Source organism: Myxocyprinus asiaticus, chromosome 29, assembly GCF_019703515.2.
Source record: "Myxocyprinus asiaticus isolate MX2 ecotype Aquarium Trade chromosome 29, UBuf_Myxa_2, whole genome shotgun sequence".
Classification (NCBI taxonomy): Eukaryota; Metazoa; Chordata; class Actinopteri; order Cypriniformes; family Catostomidae; genus Myxocyprinus; species Myxocyprinus asiaticus.
The window spans coordinates 14,659,488-14,683,635 of record NC_059372.1 but is presented as its reverse complement, the minus strand read 5'-3'; the positions used below and the strand labels follow the sequence as shown (position 1 = coordinate 14,683,635).

The 24,148-nt window shown below is 37.6% G+C and overlaps 1 protein-coding gene across 2 annotated transcripts; it reads right to left on the bottom strand.

Annotated features, from left to right (window-relative positions):
• Positions 1-409: 409 nt before the first annotated feature.
• On the bottom strand, positions 410-23,311 carry LOC127420061 (uncharacterized). 2 transcript variants are annotated; one of them, XM_051662011.1, is made up of 5 exons: positions 23,130-23,311; positions 10,039-10,203; positions 7,072-7,283; positions 5,622-5,759; positions 410-2,518 (listed from the first exon to the last, which is right to left on the bottom strand). In XM_051662011.1, the coding sequence occupies exons 1-5, from the start codon at positions 23,209-23,211 to the stop codon at positions 2,330-2,332; spliced, it is 786 nt and encodes a 261-aa protein (XP_051517971.1). In that variant the 5' UTR covers positions 23,212-23,311; the 3' UTR covers positions 410-2,329. The 2 variants fall into 2 exon arrangements, with proteins under 2 accessions (XP_051517971.1, XP_051517972.1); XM_051662012.1 differs by having other exon boundaries at positions 10,054-10,203.
• Positions 23,312-24,148: the final 837 nt, after the last annotated feature.

Sequence of the window (24,148 nt, the reverse complement as noted above, 5' to 3'; positions counted from 1 at the left end):
TTTTGTAATATGATAGTATAGTTTATCCCATAGATCATAATTTTATCTCAGGGTAAATATAGAGAGCAATCAGTAATACCAAATAAATGCTGACTTGCTTTCTCTTAAAGTGATTAGAGTACAACTGAGGGAGATTTTCAGAGCCCCACCCAAATCCCTGCACTATGATGTCATCAGCATTTCTTATGCAAACCAGCTGTTTTCTCAAATCGCCTTTAGATACCAGCCAAATCTTTGCAGGTGTGTAAGGGAAAGGGGGAGTTATAGAAATAGAGCATATGTGTGCATTTCATATCAAACAAATATTTTGAGTAAACAACCTCTCTGCCAATTAAATAAAAAAGTGGATCTTCTGGATCCCAGGCACACAAAGTATGTGTACAGTAGAAATGAATAATAAGCCCATCCATTTATTTTCTAAAACTTTATTCCTATCTTAAACATACATCAGTTTAATACAATGCTAGTACACTGATCCAAAATATGACGGAACACCGGAATGTTAAAAAACAGGGAAAATGGAGTAAAGACTTCCTTGTAGACCAACTTTTTTCCCTAAAATTAATCATATTCATATGCATATATAGTTATAAATTAATAAACAGCCTTTAAATATATAATTCCACTTTGTATTGTTTTAATTTAAGTACAGTCATTCTAGCACCAAATTGTAATCCACAAATTTTAAGTTAAAGAACAACATTCTGGAGTTGAAGTCATTATAAAAGAATTGGGGTGGAAAAACTGAAACAATTGAAAAATGTTTCCATTGTCTCAGTGGTTCCTCAATGTATTGAGCAAATCTACTAAGATATACAGTAATAAACAGAACGGAGAATAAAAACTAATGGAACTGGTCCAGGGTCACATGGCTGAATCCAGTCACAACTTTCTGTTACTAGTAATGTTTTTCTTAGTCTTATTACTACAGTGTAGTAGCAAATGTAGATACAAAAACTCTCACCCGCCCCCCCCCCCCCAAAAAAAATTAATAATCATTGCAGGTCATTCAAACAATTAAGTCAGTCATTCAGTCCATAAACACTATATCTAAATATCCATAACAAAAATATTACAAAAGAGCATAATACTGGTTTACAAAGAATGGCGAAGCTATAACTCGATCCAGAAATGTCTCAAATTCCAAACATCATTCAGATAACATTAAGCTGTCACCCTGAGCGCTAATGGGCTTTGCGATATATTTAAAGAGATAGTCCACTCAAAAATGAAAATTCTGTCACTTTAGACGTTAGAAGAGATATTAGGCAAAATGTTGGCCTCAGCCATCATTCACTTTCATTGCATTTTTTTTCCATACAATGAAAGCATTGATGAGTTAGGCTAACATTTTGCCTTACATCTCCCTTCCTGTTCCATGGAAGAAAGAAAGTCCTGTGGTTTTGGGAGTAAAATTTCATTTTTTGGTGAAATATCCCTTTAACAATCTGTTGGATTTTACTTTGTGGGTTGTTTGCAGCAATGAAATGGAGTTATCGTTGATTTTTTTATTTTTTTATTATTTATTTATTTTTTTTAGATTTTGCACCAGGGACTATTACAACTGCTCAAAAACTCCAAAATTCATTACTTTGTCACACAATAATATTAACAACATTTTACAAGACTATTAACTAGTCATATAATATTGTACACAAAGACAAACATATAGAACATAGTCATTTCAGTATACTTGATTCGTTAGACATACAGCCTAGAAACACAAACAACCCATCACAAACAAGAACACAATTCCCATCCACTGTGATCCTTTATGGTGTGGTTTGATTTAATCTCAGCTGAAAGCTGTGGACCACTGGGACAGAATCAGGACTCCTCCCTCTTTTCCAGCCCTGGCTGTGCTCATTGAAGCCAGCAATAACTCATCTTGACTAAAATGGTTCTTTTGCATAATTACATGATGTTCATATTATAAATGTCATTGCTATCATAATCGTATTCATTACTGTCATAACTGGCATCATTACCAATCATCAATCTCATTTAAACATTCTGCTTTTACGGTATAACATACAACGATCTTTCATATACTTAGAAACTAAGCGTGTTCATATATTGGACATTTGCTGGATAGGTAGGATGATTACTTGACCAATTATGTTAACTCCATTAAGTATCTTGAAGTGTTTACTTGTTCTGTATGAACATTTTTGATTGTATTTACATGAAAATTAGGGATTTTGAGTCTTCACTTGGTCTCCCTTTGTGCCTGCTGTTGGCCAAGGGCTATACAATATGCAGTATATTGAGGGTTTAAGTAACAGGGACTGAGCATGTCACTCAGACCCTCCATGGTAGAAATGGTTGTTCAAAGCTCAGTGTCTGCCGTCTTGGTAGTAGAGTGACCATTGGTGGCAGCTGGAGGGGTTTGGGTCTTCACTGTCTCTGGGGACTCTCCATTAAGACTAGGCTTCTGCTGGAGCTCAGGTTGGTTCAGAGGTGCCATGGACACAAGAGTGTTGCCCTGGTTCTCCTCATCAGCTATAAATGACTCAGCCTGTGGGAACACATGAAACACACACGTGTAAATTATGGGTGTGGAGTGGTGGTTAAATTTCTTAATTGGAAACTAAAAGGTTGTAGGTTCAAATCCCACAAGTGGCAAGCAATGAACTTCCATTTGATGAATGAATCTCTACTGTGCTTTTGAGTAAGGCACTTAATCCCAGGACTATTTCCAGAGGAAAATTGTATTGCTCAAAGGTGGTTCTTTCATATCTTAAACTTTTAAACTTTTAATCATTTAATCATTTTAATCAAATAAAACCATTAATCATCATTATCATTAGCTTTTCATCATTTTGTCACATTAGCTTTTTTTAAAATGAATAAATTCCATGTATTCCATCAATAAATATGATGTCTTGAAACTGAATTTAATATATTGCATATACATTCACTGAGAACTTTATTGGGAACACCTGTACACCAACATATTCATGTGATTATCTAATCGGTCAATCATGTGGCAGCAGTGCAATGCATAAAATCACGCAGATACGGGTCAGGAGCTTCAGTTAATGTTCACATCAACCATCAGAATGGGGAAGAAATGCAATCTCTGTGATTCCGACCATGGCATGATTGTTGGTGCCAGACGGGCTGGTTTGAGTATTTCTGTAACTGATGATCTCCTGGGATTTTCACGCACAATAGTCTTTAGTGTTTACTCAGAATGGTGCCAAAAACAAAAGAACATCCAGTCAGCAGACAGAAACACTTTGTTGATGAGAAAGGTCAATGGAGAATGGCCAGACTGGTTCGAGCTGACTGAAAGGCCACAGTAATATAGTTAACCACTCTGAATAGCTGAATAGCATCTCAGAATGCACAACACCGAACCTTGAGGTGAATGGGCAACAACAGCAGAAGACCATAGTGTTCCTAATAAAGTGCACGCTGAGTGTATATTGTATACAATATATTGTATATTGTTACATGTTTATTGTTTACATAGATAATTTGACTATTTAGAAGAAGGTGACTCCTGCCAGGTCTCGTAAGCAACCAAATTGGCCCGGTTGCTAGGGAGGGTAGAGTCACATGGGGTAACCTTCTCATGGTCACTATAATGTAGTTCGCTCTCGGTGGGGCGCGTTGTGAGTTGTACATGGATGCGGCGGAGAATAGCATGAAACCTCCACACGTGCTATGTTTCCACGGTAACGCGCTCAACAAGCCACGTGATAAAATGCACGGATTGAAGATCTCAGACACGGAGGCAACTGAGATTTGTCCTACGCCACCCGGATTGAGGCGAGTCACTACGCCACCACGAGGACTTAGAGCACATTGGGAACTGGGCATTCCAAATTAAAATAAATATATATATATATATATATATATATATATTTAGAAGTAGAGCTGGGGGAATCAATCGAATATTCACAATATAATCAGGTTGATTTTGCTGATGATATAAAATATTGCGATGATTTTAATGTGCTTTTTATTTGGCCATTAATTTTCATAAAGAGTGCATCAGTAGACTAATTTCATGATCCTTCAGTGCTGCACAATTAATCAAAATAACATAAAAATGGCGATATGGTCTTATGCGATTATAAAACTAGATTAAAGACATAAACGTGTTGTTTCCGAATATCCATACTTCCCTACTATATAGAATGCCAAAAACAGTATGCCAATGGAGAAGTTTGTCTGAATCCTCAGTATTCATAAAACAGTAAGTGAGAAATACCCGGATGACCTACTATTTCTGGTGAGATTCTGAATTGCGGATTGATTAGACATTTTATGATCCCATACTGCCTTGGTATGTCACGTTCAAAATGCTGGATTTAAAATAACGGCGGTGAACTGCGAGTCAGATGGCTATTTCAACTGTAAGTGACCTATATACCAAGAAAGCTGTTCTTTGTGCTTAAATGGTGCTTGTTTAACAAAACCAGAGTAGATTATTTTCGTGGTTGATATCTTTACGTCATACCTTTGGCTCACGGGTCAAAACCCACATGAAGTATGTCCGGAATCTATTCATACTACTTGCCTGCATACATAAAGAACATACTGTTTTACCGACTGAGAAGTGTGTCCTTCATCAAATACAGTACATATTCTGACAGTACGTGAATTCTGAAATTTTTTGGACATACATTATTCTGATGCATCTTCAAAGCTCAAACATCAAATATATTTTGCTGATCCACTTTGTGCTTTCAACATCATTTGGCTTATGAAATCCTGCCCTTTGAATATATGGATCAATGTAACACTTTCTATTTTTTTATTGTATACATTTTTTTTTTAAGTTTCATCGTTTGACATTACAAGAGAGAAAAACAGCTTAAAAGTGTTGGCAGGGAGATGAAACAGTGAGTGTTTCACAAGCATATGTTGTGGTTCTTAACATTAGATGGGGCGTGTGCAAGAGGAACTGCACTGGACTGATATGCTGCCAATTGTTTCCCTCTTAATTACGAACTTGGCAACACTTCTCTACCAAATATTCTGAAATTTATAATTAAAATGAGCACACACAAACACATTCAAAATAGCAATTTGATTGGGAACACTTGGTGGAGATTTACTGGTGAAGTTATCATTTTGGGGTTTTAGACAGCAGGAAAAGCTTTGGAGGATCACTAAACCCTAAACCTAACCTAACCCTAAATGTTGAAATTTGCACCCAAGACTAACAGATATTGATCACAATTCAAGAATAGTACATTACTTTCTTTAATAAATAAACACATGCTCAATAAATTAAGTGTGTATAAAGTGTGTAATAAAGCTGAAGTGTGTAATTTCTTCACCACTACATAGTGTCATCAAACGAAAAAATTGTTTTCAAGCAGGTTTCCTGAACACTTCCCTGTCTACCACTGGAAGAAAAACAGATAGTCCTGCCTCAAAATGTTCAAACAAATAAATAAATAAAAATTACTAAAGCTTTAAGATGAGGTTAAACAGATTTCATATAGAACATAATTTATTAATGTTTACCATAATATGGGTGCTTTCTTTTCAATAAAATGGTGGGCATATTTTATATGCTACATTAACGATCAGGTCCCTGTACGTTTTTTTTTAATGGCATCTGGAGTTCAATAAATGTGTCTTTTTGTGCTGGTACTCACCAGTTTTACGCCTTTAGGACTGGTTCTGCGATGGCACTTAAAATAGTATGTGCCAACTATAATGGCAGCAAGAAGTAAGCCAGTGATCAGCACAGACACTAAAACAGCGGGAGAAGACTTTGCTCTGTCTTCGTCTATCTATAGAGAAACACATAAACACAAAAATATTAACACAGATATCAAAAACAAACAAGTTTTGTTTCTATTTTGCAGATATCTGATCATGCAATGTCAATTTAGTTTGGGTGTCCCCTAACAAGCAGGCAAAAAGGAAATTAATCCACCTTCCCCCAGTTGTCATTCTCATTACTGTAATGTGAAAAAACAATGATAAATTATTACGTATTAAGTATTTATCCATCATGGTAATAATAATGATGTCACAATGTTTATTTATTATTATTATTATTAATATAAATTGTTCCCCATATACTGATCCAATATCAGAATGGCTCTAGCAATAACGAAAACTAAATAAAAACCTTTTTGTAAACTGAAATAAAAATAATTACTAACATAATTTAACATAATTTTAACATTTTTTTTTAACCTAAAACACATTTTCATGACTCCAACACTAACTAAATAAAATAAAAATGACCATGAATTAATTTGAGGTTTAAGCTTTTGATACACGGTGTATCATAAAATGTCAAAACTTAATTAAACGTAAAAATACTAAGCCACTAAAAATGACCCTAAAGTTTTACAACTTAAAAACATAATGTACTAAAAAAAAAAAAACGAACTAAAAACTAAACTTAACTGAAATAAAATTGATTTAAAAACTAAATTAAAAACCATAAAAACCCTGACTGGCTGTAGATACATTCACTGATCTCAGATCTTTTCTCGGCAGCACCCATCATCCCATCCCACACTTCCTGTCTCTAACCTCTGTCCTGGGTTCATAACCGCATGACAACACTCAGAGAAAGCCCAACTTTTCTCCCACTCATTCATATTTTTTGTGGCGGTATTATTTATAGTGAAAGGTAAAACAGGATCTCTTTAATCTGACTGCACAGACATCAACAGCTCAAAACTGCCTTGCTAAACTTCATCCTTTCAGACACAAAGCTTTCTTCCTTCCTCACAGACAGAGACAACAGCGACTGAGAATATAAAAACTGAAGTCATTCTGTCCATTGGTTTAGGTTGCCAAGTAGCCTTTGACTTATAGTTTTACCTGAAGAGATACAGTAGAGTGTAAATTAAATTGTGTTTAGGAGCTGTTCACTTCAAACACATTTTTGCATCTGTCTATGGTTCTTTTCATTTATTAAATCAGAAAAATGCAGTTTGAGGCAGAACTCAGCTAAACATTCACTATGCAGCTCTTTATTTCTCAAATGATCAGATCAACATGCCACATTTTTTGGACCCTTCCGTTTTTTTTTCTTCGACCCAGAATTGTAATCCATGAGCTCAGTGACCCAAAATCAATCACCTTCGAAAATGACTCCTGATTTGAGATGGGGCTGTTCTCCATTCTTAATTTGTTTTTCACATCAGCTTCAGCGGAGCCTGAGGACTGGACCACTTCAGGGGTTTCTGATTGGTGAGGCCTGGGCATAGCAGTGATGACTGACGAAGGTGCTGCTGATGTCTGGGAGATGATCGTGGCACCAACGGTAGGAGAAGAGGGGACTGTCGTGATTACTGTAAAAGCCAGAAATTAAGGGGAGGTTGTCATTTAAATACAGCAAAGATCTGAGCCATGTTCCTGAAATCATGCAAAAGCCCACCCAAATACACACACCCATTGCACATAACCCCTTATATTTTTGAGCCAGGAAGATCTTGAATGCAACTTCCAAAAAATGTGTCTTTGAAAATTAAGTTATATAAACTCAGCAAAAAAAGAAATGTCCCTTTTTCAGGACACTGTATTTTAAAGATAATTTTGTAAAAGTCCAAATAACTTTACAGATCTTTATTGTAAAGAGTTTAAACAATGTTTTCCATACTTGTTCAATGAACCATAAACAATTAATGAACATGCACCTGTGGAACGGTCGTTAAGACACTAACAGCTTACAGACAGTAGGCAATTAATGTCACAGTTATAAAAACTTAGGACACTAAAGAGACCTTTCTACTGACTCTGAAAAACACCAAAAGAAAGATGCCCAAGGTCCCTGCTCATCTGCGTGAACGTGCCTTAGGCATGCTACATGGAGGCATGAGGACTGCAGATGTGGCCAGGGCAATAAATTGCAACGTCCGTACTGTGAAATGCCTAAGACAGTGCTACAGGGAGACAGGAAGGACAGCTGATCATCCTCGCAGTGGCAGACCACGTGTACCAACAACTGCACAGGATCGGTACTTCCAAATATCACACCTGCGGGACAGGTACAGGATGGCAACAACAACTGCCCGAGATACACCAGGAAAGCACAATCCCTCCATCAGTGATCAGACTGTCCGCAATAGGCAGAGAGAGGCTGGACTGAGGGTTTGTAAGCCTGTTGTAAGGCAGGTCCTTACCAGACATCACCAGCAACAATGTCGCCTATGGGCACAAACCCACCTTCGCTGGACCAGACAGGACTGGCAAAAAGTGCTCTTCACTGACGCGGTTTTGTCTCACCAGGGGTGATGGTCGGACTCGCGTTTATCGTCGAAGGAATGAGCGTTACACCGAGGCCTGTACTCTGGAGCGGGATGGATTTGGAGGTGGAAGATCCGTCATGGTCTGGGGCGGTGTGTCACAGTATCATCGGACTGAGCTTGTTGTCATTGCAGGCAGTCACAACGCTGTGCGTTACAGGGAAGACATCCTCCTCCCTCATGTGGTAACCTTCCTGCAGGCTCATCCTGACATGACCCTCCAGCATGACAATGCCACCAGCCATACTGCTCGTTTTGTGTGTGATTTCCTGCAAAACAGGAATGTCAGTGTTCTACCATGGCCAGCGAAGAGCCCGGATCTTAGTCTCATTGAGCACATTGGGACCTGTTGGATCAGAGGGTGAGGGCTAGGGCCATTCCCCCCAGAAATGTCCGGGAACTTGCAAGTGCCTTGGTGGAAGAGTGGGGTAACATCTCGCAGCAAGAACTGGCAAATCTGGTGCAGTCCATGAGGAGGAGATGCACTTTAGTACTTAATGCAGCTGGTGGCCACACCAGATACTGACTGTTACTTTTGTTCAGGGACACATTATTCCATTTCTGTTAGTCACATGGCTGCAAAACTTGTTCAGTTTATGTCTTAGTTGTTTAATTTTTTATGTTCATACAAATATTTACATATGTTAAGATTGCTTAAAATAAAAGCAGTTGAAAGTGAGAGGACGTTATATATATATATATATATATATATATATATATATACATACATACACACCAATCAGCCACAACATTAAAACCACCACCTAATATTGTGTAGGTCCCACCCGTGCCGCCAAAACAGCGCCAACCCGCATCTCAGAGTAGCATTCTGAGATTATATTCTTTTCACCACAATTTTACAAAATGGTTATCTGAGTTACCGTAGACTTTGCCAGTTCGAACCAGTCTGGCCATTCTCTGTTGACCTCTCTCATTAACAAAGCATTTCCATCCACAGAGCTGCCGCTCACTGGATGTATTTTGTTTTTGGCACCATTCGGAGTAAATTCTAGAGACTGTTGTGCATGAAAATCCCAGGAGATCAGCAGTTACAGAAATACTCAAACCAGCCCGTCTGGCACCAACAATCATCCATGCGATTATCTAATCAGCCAATCGTGTGGCAGCAGTGCAGTGCATAAAATCATGCATATACAGGTCAGGAGCTTCAGTTAATGTTCACATCAACCATCAGAATGGGGAAAAATGTGATCTCAGTGATTTGGACCGTGGCACGATTGTTGGTGCCAGATGGGCTGGTTTGAGTATTTCAGTAACTGCTGATCTCCTGGGATTTTCAAACACAACAGTCTCTAGAATTTACTCTGAATGGTGTCAGAAACAAAAAACATCCAGTGAGGGGCAGTTCTGTGGATGGCAAACATTTTTATCCAAAGCCTTGTTGATGAGAGAGGTCAACAGAGAATGGCCAGACTGGTTTGAACTGACAAAGTGGTTGTTTATGGTAACTAAGACAACACTCTGTACAGCTGTGGTGAGAAGAATATACATCTCAGAATGCTATTCTGAGTTTTAGTGGCATGAGGGGACCTACACAATATTAGGCAGGTGGTTTTAATGCTGTGGCTGATCGGTGTATATATATATATAGATGCCCATATTTTGTATTGAAGGGATGTCATTATTGCAATACTATGAATTCTGATTGAATTGAATGAGCCTCCTAAACAGAATATGCTTATGTATGTATATCATCTCAAAAGTGAGATTTCTCAATCAACACAGCAACAATAACATCAACAAGAAAACTGCATCATAGATTAGTGTAGGGAGATCTTACCTAGAGGGCTCGTACCTATGATGGGACTTTCAGTAAGGTTAGCAATCCTTTGTTGTGCTGGCTCTGTTTTTCCTAAAACATTGGGTGTGGTGCTAGCTAGATCTGATTCTGCAGGGGTACTAGGCGCAGGTGCACTTGTCAATTGGGGATCCTGGGCCTGACAACCTACAAAGAGACATAGATGATCAAGATATCAAATAGGACATTAATTAGCTTTGCACTCCCATCTCAACTTGAGGAATTATATAGCTTCATGTTATACATCAATAATGAATAATATTGCAGAATTTATGCGGTCCTCAACAAAGGTTGGCTCAGAGCAGAAACTTCATTTTGATCATATTCATTCCACTCTGAAAAGAATTTCGATTGGTGGACCACCTCAACACACTGAAAATGCACCTTATTTTGCACATATTTAAGGCCACATGCCCAAACCTTAAGAGGCTCTGTAGACACTTATGGTTTTTCATGATAATATTTTTCATCTTTTTCTTTAAGAAATCTTTGTGGTTGTGCCAATTAACAGTTTTTCTGCAAAACATGTGCAGCAAACTTTTTTTTATGTTAAAATACATTCTCCTATTCAAGCTTATCATGTAGAAACACTTATAAGTAAGCCATTCATAGGTTGAAAGACAGTGACACTATCAAAACATTGCTCTGGTTGTTTAAGCATCCTGACCAGCCCAACACACACACTGACTCAACCAATGGCATGAGTTTGCTGTGGGATTATACATTTGTTTGGCCAATAACAAACAGGGGGAGTCTTCAAGAAAGCTGTTTGAAAACAGTAATGTCCCAGGGGTTGATTTTTATTTAAACTAACAGATTTCAACTTTTTCTTTTTATTAATATTAAGGTCAGATTAAAGCTAACTTGGAAACTTTTAACAGGCCTTTATTATTTGTTTTTGGTACTTTCAAATGCCTTTTATGTATAGATTTTAGCCTTGTCCCAGACTCAGACTTTCAAAATCAAACAATATAACATGTTTAAAACTACGATAATCTAAGGACTGAAATTTTTTTAACCTTTTTAATGCTTATTGTGTTAAAATGACATACTTTGTGACAATTAATACAGTTGTGGTATCATTTCCACCACACCAAACAATTTTGCCCATAATATATATATATATATATATATATATATATATATATATATGCTGTATATATATATATATATATATATATATATATATATATATATATATATATATATATATATATATATATATATATATATATATATATATATATATATATATATATTGCTGTATATATATATATATACAGCAAAAGTGTCATTGAAGAGCATGCTTAAGAAGAATTATGAGACAAGTGATGTCTGAAGAAAACAAAGAAAATTCAAGATTTTTTTTAGCGTCATTTCCAATCAAACTACTATGCTTAAAGTGTGAAAATATTATTTAATTGTGTGTGTTTAGGAATAGGGTGCGCAAAATAGTAGCTATGAAACTAGCCTTAGCAAGACACAGGAGGGGGCAATTTTATTTCAGAAATGTTAAAAATGTCTTTTCCATCACTGTCATTTTCACCACAGAATTCTATTAAACACGAAACAGAATTTGAGATGTGTTGGAAATTACAATGTAGTGTGAATTTTCATAACTTTCAGAAAGAAAGAAAAATTACATAAATCTCCTGTGTTGCATGTTACTACACTGTAGGACATTGTTAGCAGACAAATAAATAAAAAAAATATTTGTGTGATTAATGTTTTAACAAAACTTTACTCTCTAGAAATCCACAGTGCTAAAATTTAATTACAGAGGACAGACAGTTATGCAAAAACCTAGAGCTTGAATTTCATCCAGGGTATTCGTGTCAACATTCTCTCTTCTATCACACAATCACTGGGGGCTTACAGGGTTTGACCTGAGTGTCAGATCCTCCCTATCCAGGGCCTGACACACTCTCCCTGTGTTTGCTAGCATGAGGGTGGTAGGTGCACTGTTAGGTTGTGTGGAGGTTAAAAAGCCTGACTGTTATTCAAGACCCTTGTGTCTCCACCCTCTCCAAAAATGTGTCCTGTTTGCACAGCTACTTGACTTTATTAATAGCTTAGGCAGGAGGGCAATGCTCACAATGCAGACTAAGCAAATAAACAATCACCCCAAAAAGGTTACAACCTTTGGCTTTGCAGTAAATTACGACACTCCTCAGGGAAGCATTTTTCTTGAGAGGTGGTATCCAGGAAATGGAAATGATGCTCTAAAACCCATTTGTATTGGGTGTTGCATCCTCTGGTGCCTGTGTAACAAACTATGCCATATCTGAAAGCTACAGATCTTGACTTTTTGCTAAAACCATGAGTGTACCAAAGCACAAGTCAAGATATTACAAAAGGAAAGGACCCTTTTCACAGACTTTGGTTATGCATTTCTGCCTTAATTTGGTAGCGTGAATCTAGCAAACTTTCTTTATATTCTCTTTGACATTTATTTTTTTATTTTTTTATTTAATGTACCTCTACAGTATAAGGTTTTTCTTTTTCCCAACTGAAAAAAACTAGTCACCACTGCTGCGATGGGGTTTCAAATACAGCTGTTGAGGAAGTGACAGTAAATTTGGCACCTTTCTCTCTTCTGACTGTTCCGTTGTCTATTTTTTCCCTCTTTTGAAAAGTCCTGGAAATAGTGGATTTTATCTTTTGCTGTCGGAGCAAATGGGAACACAAAAATAAAAATGTTTGTTGTTGTCAAAAGTAAGAATAGAAATGTCAAGAGGTTACATTGGAACCTTTGATTTATTCAAGCCCTTTTACTGACACCTCAGTGACAATTACACATTTACATTACATTTTACATTTAGTCATTTAGCCTTTTTGTGGCATTGCAACTCTCAATATTGTGGCTGTAGAAATGGAAGTTCTGCCATTCAGTGAAAGAGCCGATCACCTCTTTGATATGATTTGATGTTTGGAAGATACAGATTAAATTCTTTGTTACACCAGTTATACAGTAAAAATCTGGTGAAAGGGATTTGTCGTCAAAATTGTAGGGAAAATAAGGCTTGTTATAGTCATACTCTATATGTATCCCCTAAAATAAAAATATACTGGATGATTAGACAGACAAAACTAATATTTAATATAGGACACTAGAAGTCCATCTGAAAAACCTTACTTTGGGTAAACACCCTCTGTCTTTAGAAAACATAGAGCAATATACTTTTAGATAAGAATAATGGCTTTGATCAGATTAAATCAGAGCCCAATTCAATTTCAAACCAATTCCCATTACTAAAACTATTTCAAAGATTGAGAGAAACAATCTTGGAAATATACCAAATGTATACTATAACATGAGGAGATTACTATTTTCTCTTTGATCTTTTAATTTAATTGGTTAAATAAAGATGAGATATATAATGCTTACTTTATTTGAACTTTGATTTGATTTGACAGATTGCCTGTTTTGTGATACTCATGACCATGTATGCGGATTGGCTGGACCAGAGTTATGTAGCTAAAGAAGCACAATTATGATACCACTGTTGTCATGTTTTATTGCAGATTTTTTTTCTTTCATTAACACTATTTTTTTTATTTTTTTTACGTAAACTTAAACAGTTTTGGGGATTTCAGACTTTCCCCATTTAAATGCCCCACTGCTAAACGTGTGTTGACATGATAGTCCAGGATTTCTTGGCATTAAGAATTTGAGCAGCTGAGCTTTAAATCTAGACCAATTACTGGTGCCATTAAGGACCCTAGCAAGTGTCGACATCAAACTTATTGTCACTTAGGCTTCAGAACGCCACCTTTAACTCATGCTGGGTGGTCTGTGTTGTCCTAACTAGCTATAGTAAAACAAATCTGCCACACCCGGCTACTAAAAAGATTCCACATTTGGTTTAACAGGTGTGACTGTATCATCAGTGTCAATACAGTGTAAGGCAGCTGTACAGGAACAATAAGGACAGTTCTGCTCAATGATTTTCACATATACCATTTACAAAAAGAACCATGGTATTACTGTTTCTTTGGTACCATGCTAAAACCATGATTTGGGGGCATGGCATCATGGCAGAGTAAATATTTATGTTTTTATTTTTTTTGGACATGTACCATGACAATACCATTTTTTTGTGGAAATGGTACCAAGTACTATGATAATACCATGATATTGTGGACATGTACCATGATAATACCATATTTGTGGGCATTATACTGTACCATGGTAGATGCCATCATTTTTGGACATGTACCATACAAATGTTACCAAATACCATGGTAATACAATGGTACACTTGTGTGTCTTGGAGTACCATGTTAATGGATATCAATAAAGTATTATTCTATCCTATCTTAAATTCCTCTGTATATGTATATCGTAATCATTCAGTACCATTGTATATATCAAAGTGTTACCATCTGAAATAATCACTGTACCAATGGTACCACCACAGTACTTTTTCTGAGGGACAAAAGCAAATGTGTTATCAGAAGTATTTTGGAGAACAGATAGAAGCCTTTTCTGTTGAAAACAAAAACAAATCTGTGATCCGTCAAGCTAAGTTCTCTTTGTGTTCCACAGATTTTGATTCCAGTAACAGCTCACTTTCTCTTTTTGTCCTAAAGTACTGCACTCACTCTTAGCCTTCTGTGATTTTAAAGGTACATGACCACCATATAGGCTGACTGAGCACTCACAGCATGAAGCACCCCTCTCTCATTTTAGATACACCCTGTATCTCATAGGGATAGCTAGCTATATACTGTGCGTGGCTGGCCATATATTTTAATTGGCTGAACTGGGCATGCATCCTACAGCTCTTAAAAATGTTAATAAAACTTAAGCAGACTTATGCAGGCCAAAACCTGACATGTTTACTGATACAATAACTGTTAGGAAGAATGTTCCTCCTTCGACTAATTCCACATAAACATGACCTGTTTCTTCCAACTCATTTGTATAGTTTGTATTTGTGTGATTTCTACAAATGAGAGGTGTAAAAATTCTGTTATTTGTATATGGTAAGAGGTGTGTGTTATCAAGATGAAATTTAATGATGTGGTAGTTCGTCCCAAAAGTGGCACACTGCCTGACCCAGTACTTAAAAGTATGTACATACATGTTCCTTATCCAGTGAAATAAGAGTAATGTCCCAGCCAGAACAGAACCATTGTTATTCTGAGGCAAGTGACACAAACAGGCACTAAATGTGCTCTCCAGATTTGTGAATCACTCTTAATTTTTTCCATGGTGTTCTGGCACATCAGCTCTGATGTAATGAGACCATCTCAGGCAAAGACTCTCAAAATCCCCCATGTTCTCCTGAATGGACATACGGCAATAAACTAAGCCAGACACGTCTTGAGAGCTCTTATATAAACCTGAGACCTAAAGCCTCCTTCTTCTTTCACAATCCCAGGGAACATGAGAAATGCCTGTAAAATACTTAAGGTTGTTTGAAAGGAAGTACCTCATTAAGTCTTGCTTGCAGGCTTTAGTTTTCAAGCACTGAGCCTCATTTTGTTTTGTTTTTCTTCTATATGAAATTGGTCTGAGCCAGAAAGATACACAAAACTATAACCTCAAAAAGCCATAGAAACTTCTTTTCATTAAAAATATCCAGAGGAAAACTGTATTTCTCGGATGTTGCTCTTTTATAGACTTCAGTTGTGTTGGATCCAAAAATGCATTAGGATAAATACAAATTTATACAAATCAGATTATCATTTACATAAAGTAAGAGTATAAAGCTATAAAAATAATGTCAAAAGCAAAGCTCAGATAATTTGGCCTTGGAAATGTCAGACTTTTGATTGCAGCATTGTGATCTTTGCAAATCTGAGCGTATTTGAGACACTGTTCAGATTACTTCTGAGGAACTCTAGAGGAGACAAATATAAGGTTACTGGGGTCTTTATCTCAGGATAAACATCTGAGAAGCCGGAGATCTAAGCAAAATTCTCCATTTTCTTTCCATTTAATCTCATTTGTCTTTTAGAATCTGTTGAGATATTAAAGAGGTCACATTTGTGATTAATCTTCCCTATGGGCATGCATGTGGTCTTGATTAGAAAACTTTAAGCCCTTTGGTCAAGCAATCTTTCCAATCTTTGTCTCTTTAAATATCCCATGTCTCATGACTTTAAAAATTATGTCAGTAACTTGCCCACTTATTTCTGGGAATCTAAAAGCATGTCTACTTTCATTCTGAGTTTGTTGAAGCCTCTGGAAAATTGCTGGACTGTATGCTCAGTTAAATCCCAAAGAGGAATGCAGTGATAAGCAATCTTAACATTGCCTTTTCATAGCTCATAAGGGTGCATCCTTAATCCCCCCACCCACATTAATACTTAAATGACAAATCCACTGAACTATGAGACAGTATCTATCCTGCTAACAAAAACTTACTCTTGCTTTCCTTCACTCACAAGGTTCTAAGCCATGGCATGATTATCTAAGCAGTGCAGATGATCATCCCAAGATCTCATATCTCTGACCTCTGGGTCTGGAGGGGATGAGGAGAAACCTAAATAAATAAACAGCTTAGATAAAACTGAAAAAGTATGGTGATGGATGAAGACGACCTTAAAGGGCTGGTAATCACTCTAATAATCACAAATGTGGTGTCCAGAAGGGTGGAGTCCATCTCCTTCCATCACCAGATGTACAGATCTCTAGGGAAGCTCTCTCCTCCCAGTGTACTTTGTGCTAAAATATCAGGCCTTGACGTCTGCAGCCGGCTTGGCTGAATGGCAGCCTGGATCTCACCGCTTCTCCACCCAGGCCATAGAGGCCATGTCTCTTGGTGTTGATGGCTGACGGCTGCAGCTGTATCTCCTCCCTACAGCAGCCCAGATCTTCATATGTTCTTTTACAACAGCCCACAACCAGTCCTGAGCCTGGGTTGTCCTACAGACTTGCACTATCGAATCTGAGTTTAGGATTACTTTTGGAGCCTAGATGGGTCACATGGCTTCAAGCAGGAGATGTGGAATCCACTTACTATTTAACATAGATTTTAGACCAACTATTGACCCTAGCATCTTTGCTGGAAAAAAAAAAAAAAAAAACTGGCCTCCCAGCTAAACCATCTGAGCACCTGCTTGGCCAGGCTGTAAGACCAGCTGAAACCAGCTAACATCAGCCAACCAGCTTAGGCTGGTTTAAAATGTTGTTGTTGTTGTTGTTGTTGTTTTTTTAGCAAGGATTGAGAAATAAGGACAGACATAGTGGACCTTTGTGCTATGAGTATGCAACACTTCTCTGTGTCATTTTTTTTGGCCCATTTCTGCACAAGGTTTTCCATTTTCTCACATGTTTTGACTTTATTTGTAATCTCTCCACTGTTTAATTGGTTAACACAAAAAATATTCTAGTGGAAGTTCCTGTCATGCCCAACTGGTGCAATCACAATATTATTTCTCAGAAGGCTGAATAACTTTCATCATGGGCACTTCAAACTGAGAAACTACTGTAGAAATCCAGTGGTCACTCTATCCATCCCAACAATGGGAGAACTTTTTCCGTTTGTGATCCTGTGAGTTTACTTAGCAATGAGACCATGGCCCAGTTGTTTTCTGACAAAACAAAAACAGGGTGAAGGAATTGATCAAATTAGTGTCAGGTGTGGAATGTTTGTCTTGCCAGACAGGATGTAAGTATCCCAGCTAGGAACTGAAGACTGATGCACCATGCACCCAGTAATGATCCCATTCCTGACTCTTTTGGACCTAATGTTGGCCAAATATTTAATATACAGACCACCCACAAATAGTTGAAGAATTCTTTCAAAATACAGCCTCATATACTGTACAAAAACCACCCAGAACCACCTGTAAAAGGATATATTAATAATACAAATCCTGAGTTTGATGAATGATATGTATCATAAATCTTACAGACGTTTTATGTAATAAGGCTAACATTGAGCCTAACATCTTTTGGACTCCATGGAAGAAAGATACTTATAGGGCTTGGAAATAACATGATGGTGAGAAATTACGACAGAATCTTCATTTTTGGGTGAACTTATCTTTTACAGAGAACCCATGACTGTACAAGATGGAAAGGTTTCTTCTTGTTAGCCCTCTCCTATTGCCAGCTGCCTGATTCTTTTGGAGCCCACTGTCAACACCAACTGCACTGCGTGTCTGCAGATGTCCATGGACAATTTCCAAGCTCTTGTTCTTTGACAGCATTGTGCAGATTGATTCAGACAATGTAATTGGATATCTACTGTAAATGTTTGATCCACTGCCATGCTCAGCTCATACAATTCCTGCAGAAAAGGCTATAACAGAAAGAGGAGGGGATGTGAAGTGACCATCTCTCTCTTTCTGCTTTTCTTACTTCACTTCACACAAAAGAAAAACTGGGGCTGGGTTTTGCCCACTCTTTCTAACCGTAACAAATCCCCTGGGCTCTGTTGTGGTTAAAGAGGAAAGACTGCCATGAGAATGTCCTCGTGCTCTTGATGGCCAGAAAGGGATGCAATCTTATGTTTTCAATTAGGGGACATTAGGGAGAATTGCCCCAAGTATTGTGCTGCTTGCTGAACATTAATTGCCCCGGCAAGTACCCCATCGGTTACAGGGGCTCAGCCAAGCCACATTGACTGTCCTCAGGCTAAATGGCAAAAGCCACCATAGAAGTACAAAAGTAGCCATAAACTCACATGCTTATAACAAGTATTATGAAAACATGACAATAACTTAACTCTATCTTTGTACTTAATACTTTGTACTTGATTCCTTGATGTGTTAATGTTCATCATTCATCAAGGAGTTCATCATTACAGTGGACACACATTTCATCCTGAAAGTTAGAGACAAAGTTTCAGTCAAACTGAAACTTAACCATTACTTGTTAAGTTTTTATTAGACTAATACAATGATGCAAGCGGCAGACCGGTCCAAACTGGTGTCTTGAAGTTTCCGCTCATTACAGATATTGTATAACCACAGGCTAATTACACACTAATGTTTGGACTCAGGTCTTTGGATTCTCATATTACCAGAGCCTGTGTCAAAATCAGCATCAGTGGCTGGAAGCTGTACGCCAGCTGTGAGACATGCAGTAATAGTAAAACTGCATTAGAATGCTAGGGGAACTACAGAATAACACACTCAGCAGAAGAATAACAACAAAGAATGCTGATATGATCCCAGACTGACTTTTTTTACTTTACTGAAGCAAAAACAACAGATAAAACCAGCATAAGTGGATTAGCTGGGCTGTTTTTTTAGCTGGTTTTAGGGGGTTTTTAAGCACTTTTTAACTTCAACCAGCTAATGCTGGTTTGTTGGTGTCCCTACCAGGCTTCTTTAAGGAATTGCTCACCAAAAAATAAAATTCTCTCATCATTTACTCAACCTCATGCCATCCCAGATGTGAATGACTTTCTTTCTTCTGCAGAACACAAATTAAGATTTTTAGAAGAATTTCTCAGCTCTGTAGGTCCACACAATGCAAGTGAATGGTGACCAAAATTAACTGCGATGGCAAGATGACAGTAAAAAATGAGTTACATTTTTGTCTGTTCTCACCCAAAATCGATTAGATCGCTTAAAAAGACATGGATTAAACCACCATATGGATACTTTCATGCTGCCTTTATGTGTTTTTGGAGCTTCAAAGTTTTGGTCACTATTCTCTTGCTATGGACCTATAGAGCTGAGATATTCTTCCAAATCTTTGTTTTTGTTCTGCAGAAGAAAAAAGCCATACACTTCTGGGATGGCATGAGGGTGAGTAAATAGACAAAAAGACAAACCTTTACTTCAGAATAACGGCATGCACAAGTCTGCAAGATGCACCGGCATGCATGAACTCCACTTCCGTTGTCCCATAACTGTATGTCTTTGTATGGCTAAATCCATGTAAAAGCTTGCATCTGCTGTGCACTATATAGCTTTGCTGTGCTGGCCAATGCTATAAAAATGCCAGTCATACATTGTATGTGTGAAAATAGTGACCAGTGGTCATGTAAGAAAGCTGGTTTTGGAATTCTTATTTGTTGATTCAAATCAGGGTGGATGAATTGGCCTCAGCTGCAACAAATCTCTTAAGTTAATAAAACCTTTGTCCTAATTGTAAGGTTATTATCATTAATTTAAAGGATTTTATGAACTGTTCTGCTCCACCAGCTAGACCAGCATTGGAACTGCATAGTGGTTAACCTGGTCTTTTCAGCAGGAAACCTAAATACCTAACAATAATATGCCGCAGAAGCACTTTTTGAATTGGGAAAAGACCTGCTCCAGGGACACTCTAAGTCTGCCAAGGAGTTAAAGATGCATGAAGGTGTTTTTTCACTTGCCACTGAGCTCAAATTCAGTAGCGGCCAAATTCAATAACATTCCATGGTGCCTGGGCGGCACCAACCGTCATCTTGGCAGCTGTCCACCAAAATGCCAGATAGCCACCAGGGGTTATAATGGCTAAACTCACAACATGGGAAAGGGTGATAACTGAAATTAAACATGCCGTTTAGTTGGCTAACGTAACTATGGGGAGAATGTTAGCTCAGCTAAACACATTTGCCAACAGGCTGTCATAGCGAGCCCTTCCTCCATCCCCTCCATCTTCGGAGCAGAGAGGTAACACCTGTGTAAGAGCAATACTTGCATTGGCGGGTCACTTTCACCTGATTAAGCTTTGAGTCTTTCATTGGAAAACATTTTCAAATACCATGTAATTCTACCCTTATCAGTCACTTAGCTTAATTTAAAGCTGAAGTATGTAACTTTTTCAGCATTAAAATACTTTCTTCTATCCCAGCTTAATATGCAGAGACAACTATAAGTAAGCCATTCATAGGTTAATTTTCTCGAAAGCATTAAACACTGCATCTCTGTGGTGCTTTAAAAATTGCTGTTTGTTTTGAACGACCCTCTTAGACCCGCCCCAACATTGTTACTCAACCAATGGCGAGACTATCTGACTGTTTGAACAACTGCAGGCAAGGTGTGTATTCAGAAGGCTTTTTTGAAAACATTGTTTATTTATGAAATTCTGTTCAGTGGCTCTAGTGTCACAGAAATTACACATTTCAGCCTGAAGTTAATTTAGCTGCAACAGCAGTGAATGGCTTGACTGTCTACACAGCTGACCACCACCAGGAGTTAGGTCATGCATTTTGTATCTCATTTTTGAAATGTTATGTACCATATCAGTATACCAAACATACATGATCCAGACCTGCTCTTTGATTTCTTCTGCCAACACAAATATGTTTTATAAAACACATAGAACGATTCCAATAGTATTGTACAAGGTTCGCTGTGCCATTGGTTAAATTTGACAGCAATTGCAGTCAATAAACAACATACATTGTCTTTGAGGCAGTAGACATTTCAATGAACCTAAAAGATTGCCTAAGAAGCTATTTATCTTGTTTTAATAGATCCATGTCTGTGTTAATGCCAACTTGTTTGGTGCAGCCAATATCATACTTTCAATGGCTGCACAGATGAATTTCTAATCAAATTAACTTGCAGTATCTTGGAGATCATGGGAAATTAAGCACAGCATATTTCCAAGGTATGCTGAAAAGTGCTTCTTCATTCATATTGGCCATTGGTGAAGTCTCACAAGGGTGCCAATTGCACTAAAGTATCAACCATTTAACAGACTGGTGGGAATGGTGCTTTGTGGTCTGTAACTAGGGATGGGCAGAGGGTGCATTTTAACAGTGCCTTGCAAACCAAAGTCTGAGATATCAATGATAGTTTGACTGTTGCAGCATATTAAATTGGTTTACAATATTTCATAACTACACATTACAACCTTTGAGTAGGACATTTGCTCAAGGAATTTAGGGCAAAATTAACTATACATTTCACATTACACACAAGCTTTATCAAACTATGCAGGCTTTCATTCACTAACAAGGGAGGTGGGCTGCTTAATTTAATTTCTCTTTTAGCTCGAAAACTGGTTGGTTGCTGTGCGAGAGCTTGCTTGGTGTGGATGTGTGTTTCTTAGCTTGAACAAACTTTTCCTTACATAAAACCCCTTAAACTTCTGTACTTCCTTTTCTTTTTTGTCTGGTGCTATATTTCCACAAATATAACAGTGCCAGAATCCTACTAAATGTCTACCCAGCTCAACAACCAAGCTACCGAGAATTTGTTCCATTCGACTAAACTTACAACCCACACATGCTGTGTTCAAACCAGACTTCACACCGTTAGACCTACTCTACCTTCACACCGTTAGACCTACTCTCATTGCGGGTCTGCCCATCCCACATGGGCATCACTTCCAGTCTTTTATTTACTCCTTTTTAAAATAACGGACTTGGAGTAACCTCCCTGGATGGAGATCCCAGTTTACGCACAACTGTCTTCATCCAAGCTGCTGATAATGTAAACATCTATCTATTTTCAGAAGAATATGAACCAAACACTAAGGTCCACATCTCAGCTTGCAATATATTCATGCGTAAGCCTCTCTTTCAAATTACAATTATGCCAAATAAGGTCTTAGAAATCAACTTGAACTGTAGATAATAGAATAGAGTAGACATTAAAGATGCTCAACTGACTACATAGACAGTTTCTAGGCTTTCCAACCCCTTCAAAACCCAAATACATGCACACACATACATAAACTCCAATGTTTCAACCCCCTGGCCAGCTCTACCCATACAGAGGGCAGGATACAGCCCATAATTTCCAATAGTTTCCACTCTAAGCCAGACCCCTTTGTTTTAGTTTCCCGCTAACTTTTAACGTTTCCTCTGAGTAAACACTACAAGCTGCAGGTTGTCATATCATTCAAGGTGGGACTGTTTTAGAGTAAAATTGATGTTACCATTAAAGCCACTAACATAAAAAAAAAAAAAAAAAAAAAAAAAAAAACTTGCTCCAAACCCATTTAAATTTATATTATATAAATTATGTAATTAACACATTTATATGACTCAATATATGTTATATCCACTTACTGAAACAGAGGAAAAAGCACATTCCTAAAGCCTTACGAGAATGATACAGCAAAAGAAAGTGTGTAAATTATTAAATAATTAATAAATATGGCATTTAAGTAACAAAAATGAACAATATGTGTAACCTGCATCTTATTAAGCAATGTCAGAACTTACTGTAAAGCAAAAGAATGGCAAATACCAAAACCAGAGCCATCCTTTTCCAGAGCTCATTCATTCTCGGTGTAAGCACAGCCATTCTCCTCTTTGAGCGCGCTGAAGGTGTGTGTGAGTGTGTTTGCAGGCACTGGGGCTGGGCTGAGAGAGTTTAAGGGTTTCCTGTGCCTGAGACAGAAATGAGCGGGTCACAGGATAAAGCATTGCTTGTGCTCTAGGGGTTTTAAATGGCCCCGCTCCACTCCCTCTGCATCCCTCTCCCTCCCTCTCTCTCTCTCTCTCTCTCTCTCTCTCTATATATATATATATATCTGTCTTAACGGTCTCTCTTCTCTTCTTGCAGGCTGGGCCACCTCCTTCACTTTATGTGTGTTAACAGTATACGAACAGTTAGAACAGATACATGAATGTGCAGCTGTATATTTATTTGTTGTAAGAGTTTATCTTGTGTGTTTCAAGAGTGTCATTGCAGCTGAAAAAAAAAAGAAAGAAAAAAAAAGAAAAAACAAATGTAACCACCAATCTCACTTCTAACTACAAATTCAGAGAGCATAATTAAAGGATTAGTCAACTTTGTCTCATGACAACTTTGGACAAGATGGCGAAATCGTGTGATTTTGTACAACTTGGCTCGTATGACATTTTTCCCATAGAGACTAACCAATCAACAAACAGAATTTCAAATCGATACAATACAGGCATAACATTTTAGCTAGCCTCTTATATAACACTTTATTTAAGACAAGAAATGTGTGTGAACAAATTTGGTTACTCATTTCATAATACGCTTCTCTCTTCTCGTTCCAAACCCCAATGTTTTCTTTCTTATGTGGTACACAAAACTTGTTTTCCTATTACAATTATGGTTTAGTTTTAGGGTTTTGCTAAGGGGTTAGACTTAATGGTTAGGTTTGGGTTTTTGTAAGGGGTTAAATGTAGGAAAAGTCATAAGACCACTTATTCTAAACCCCATAGCATTTCTTTCTTCTGTTGTACACAACAGTGATTGTTCTATTAAA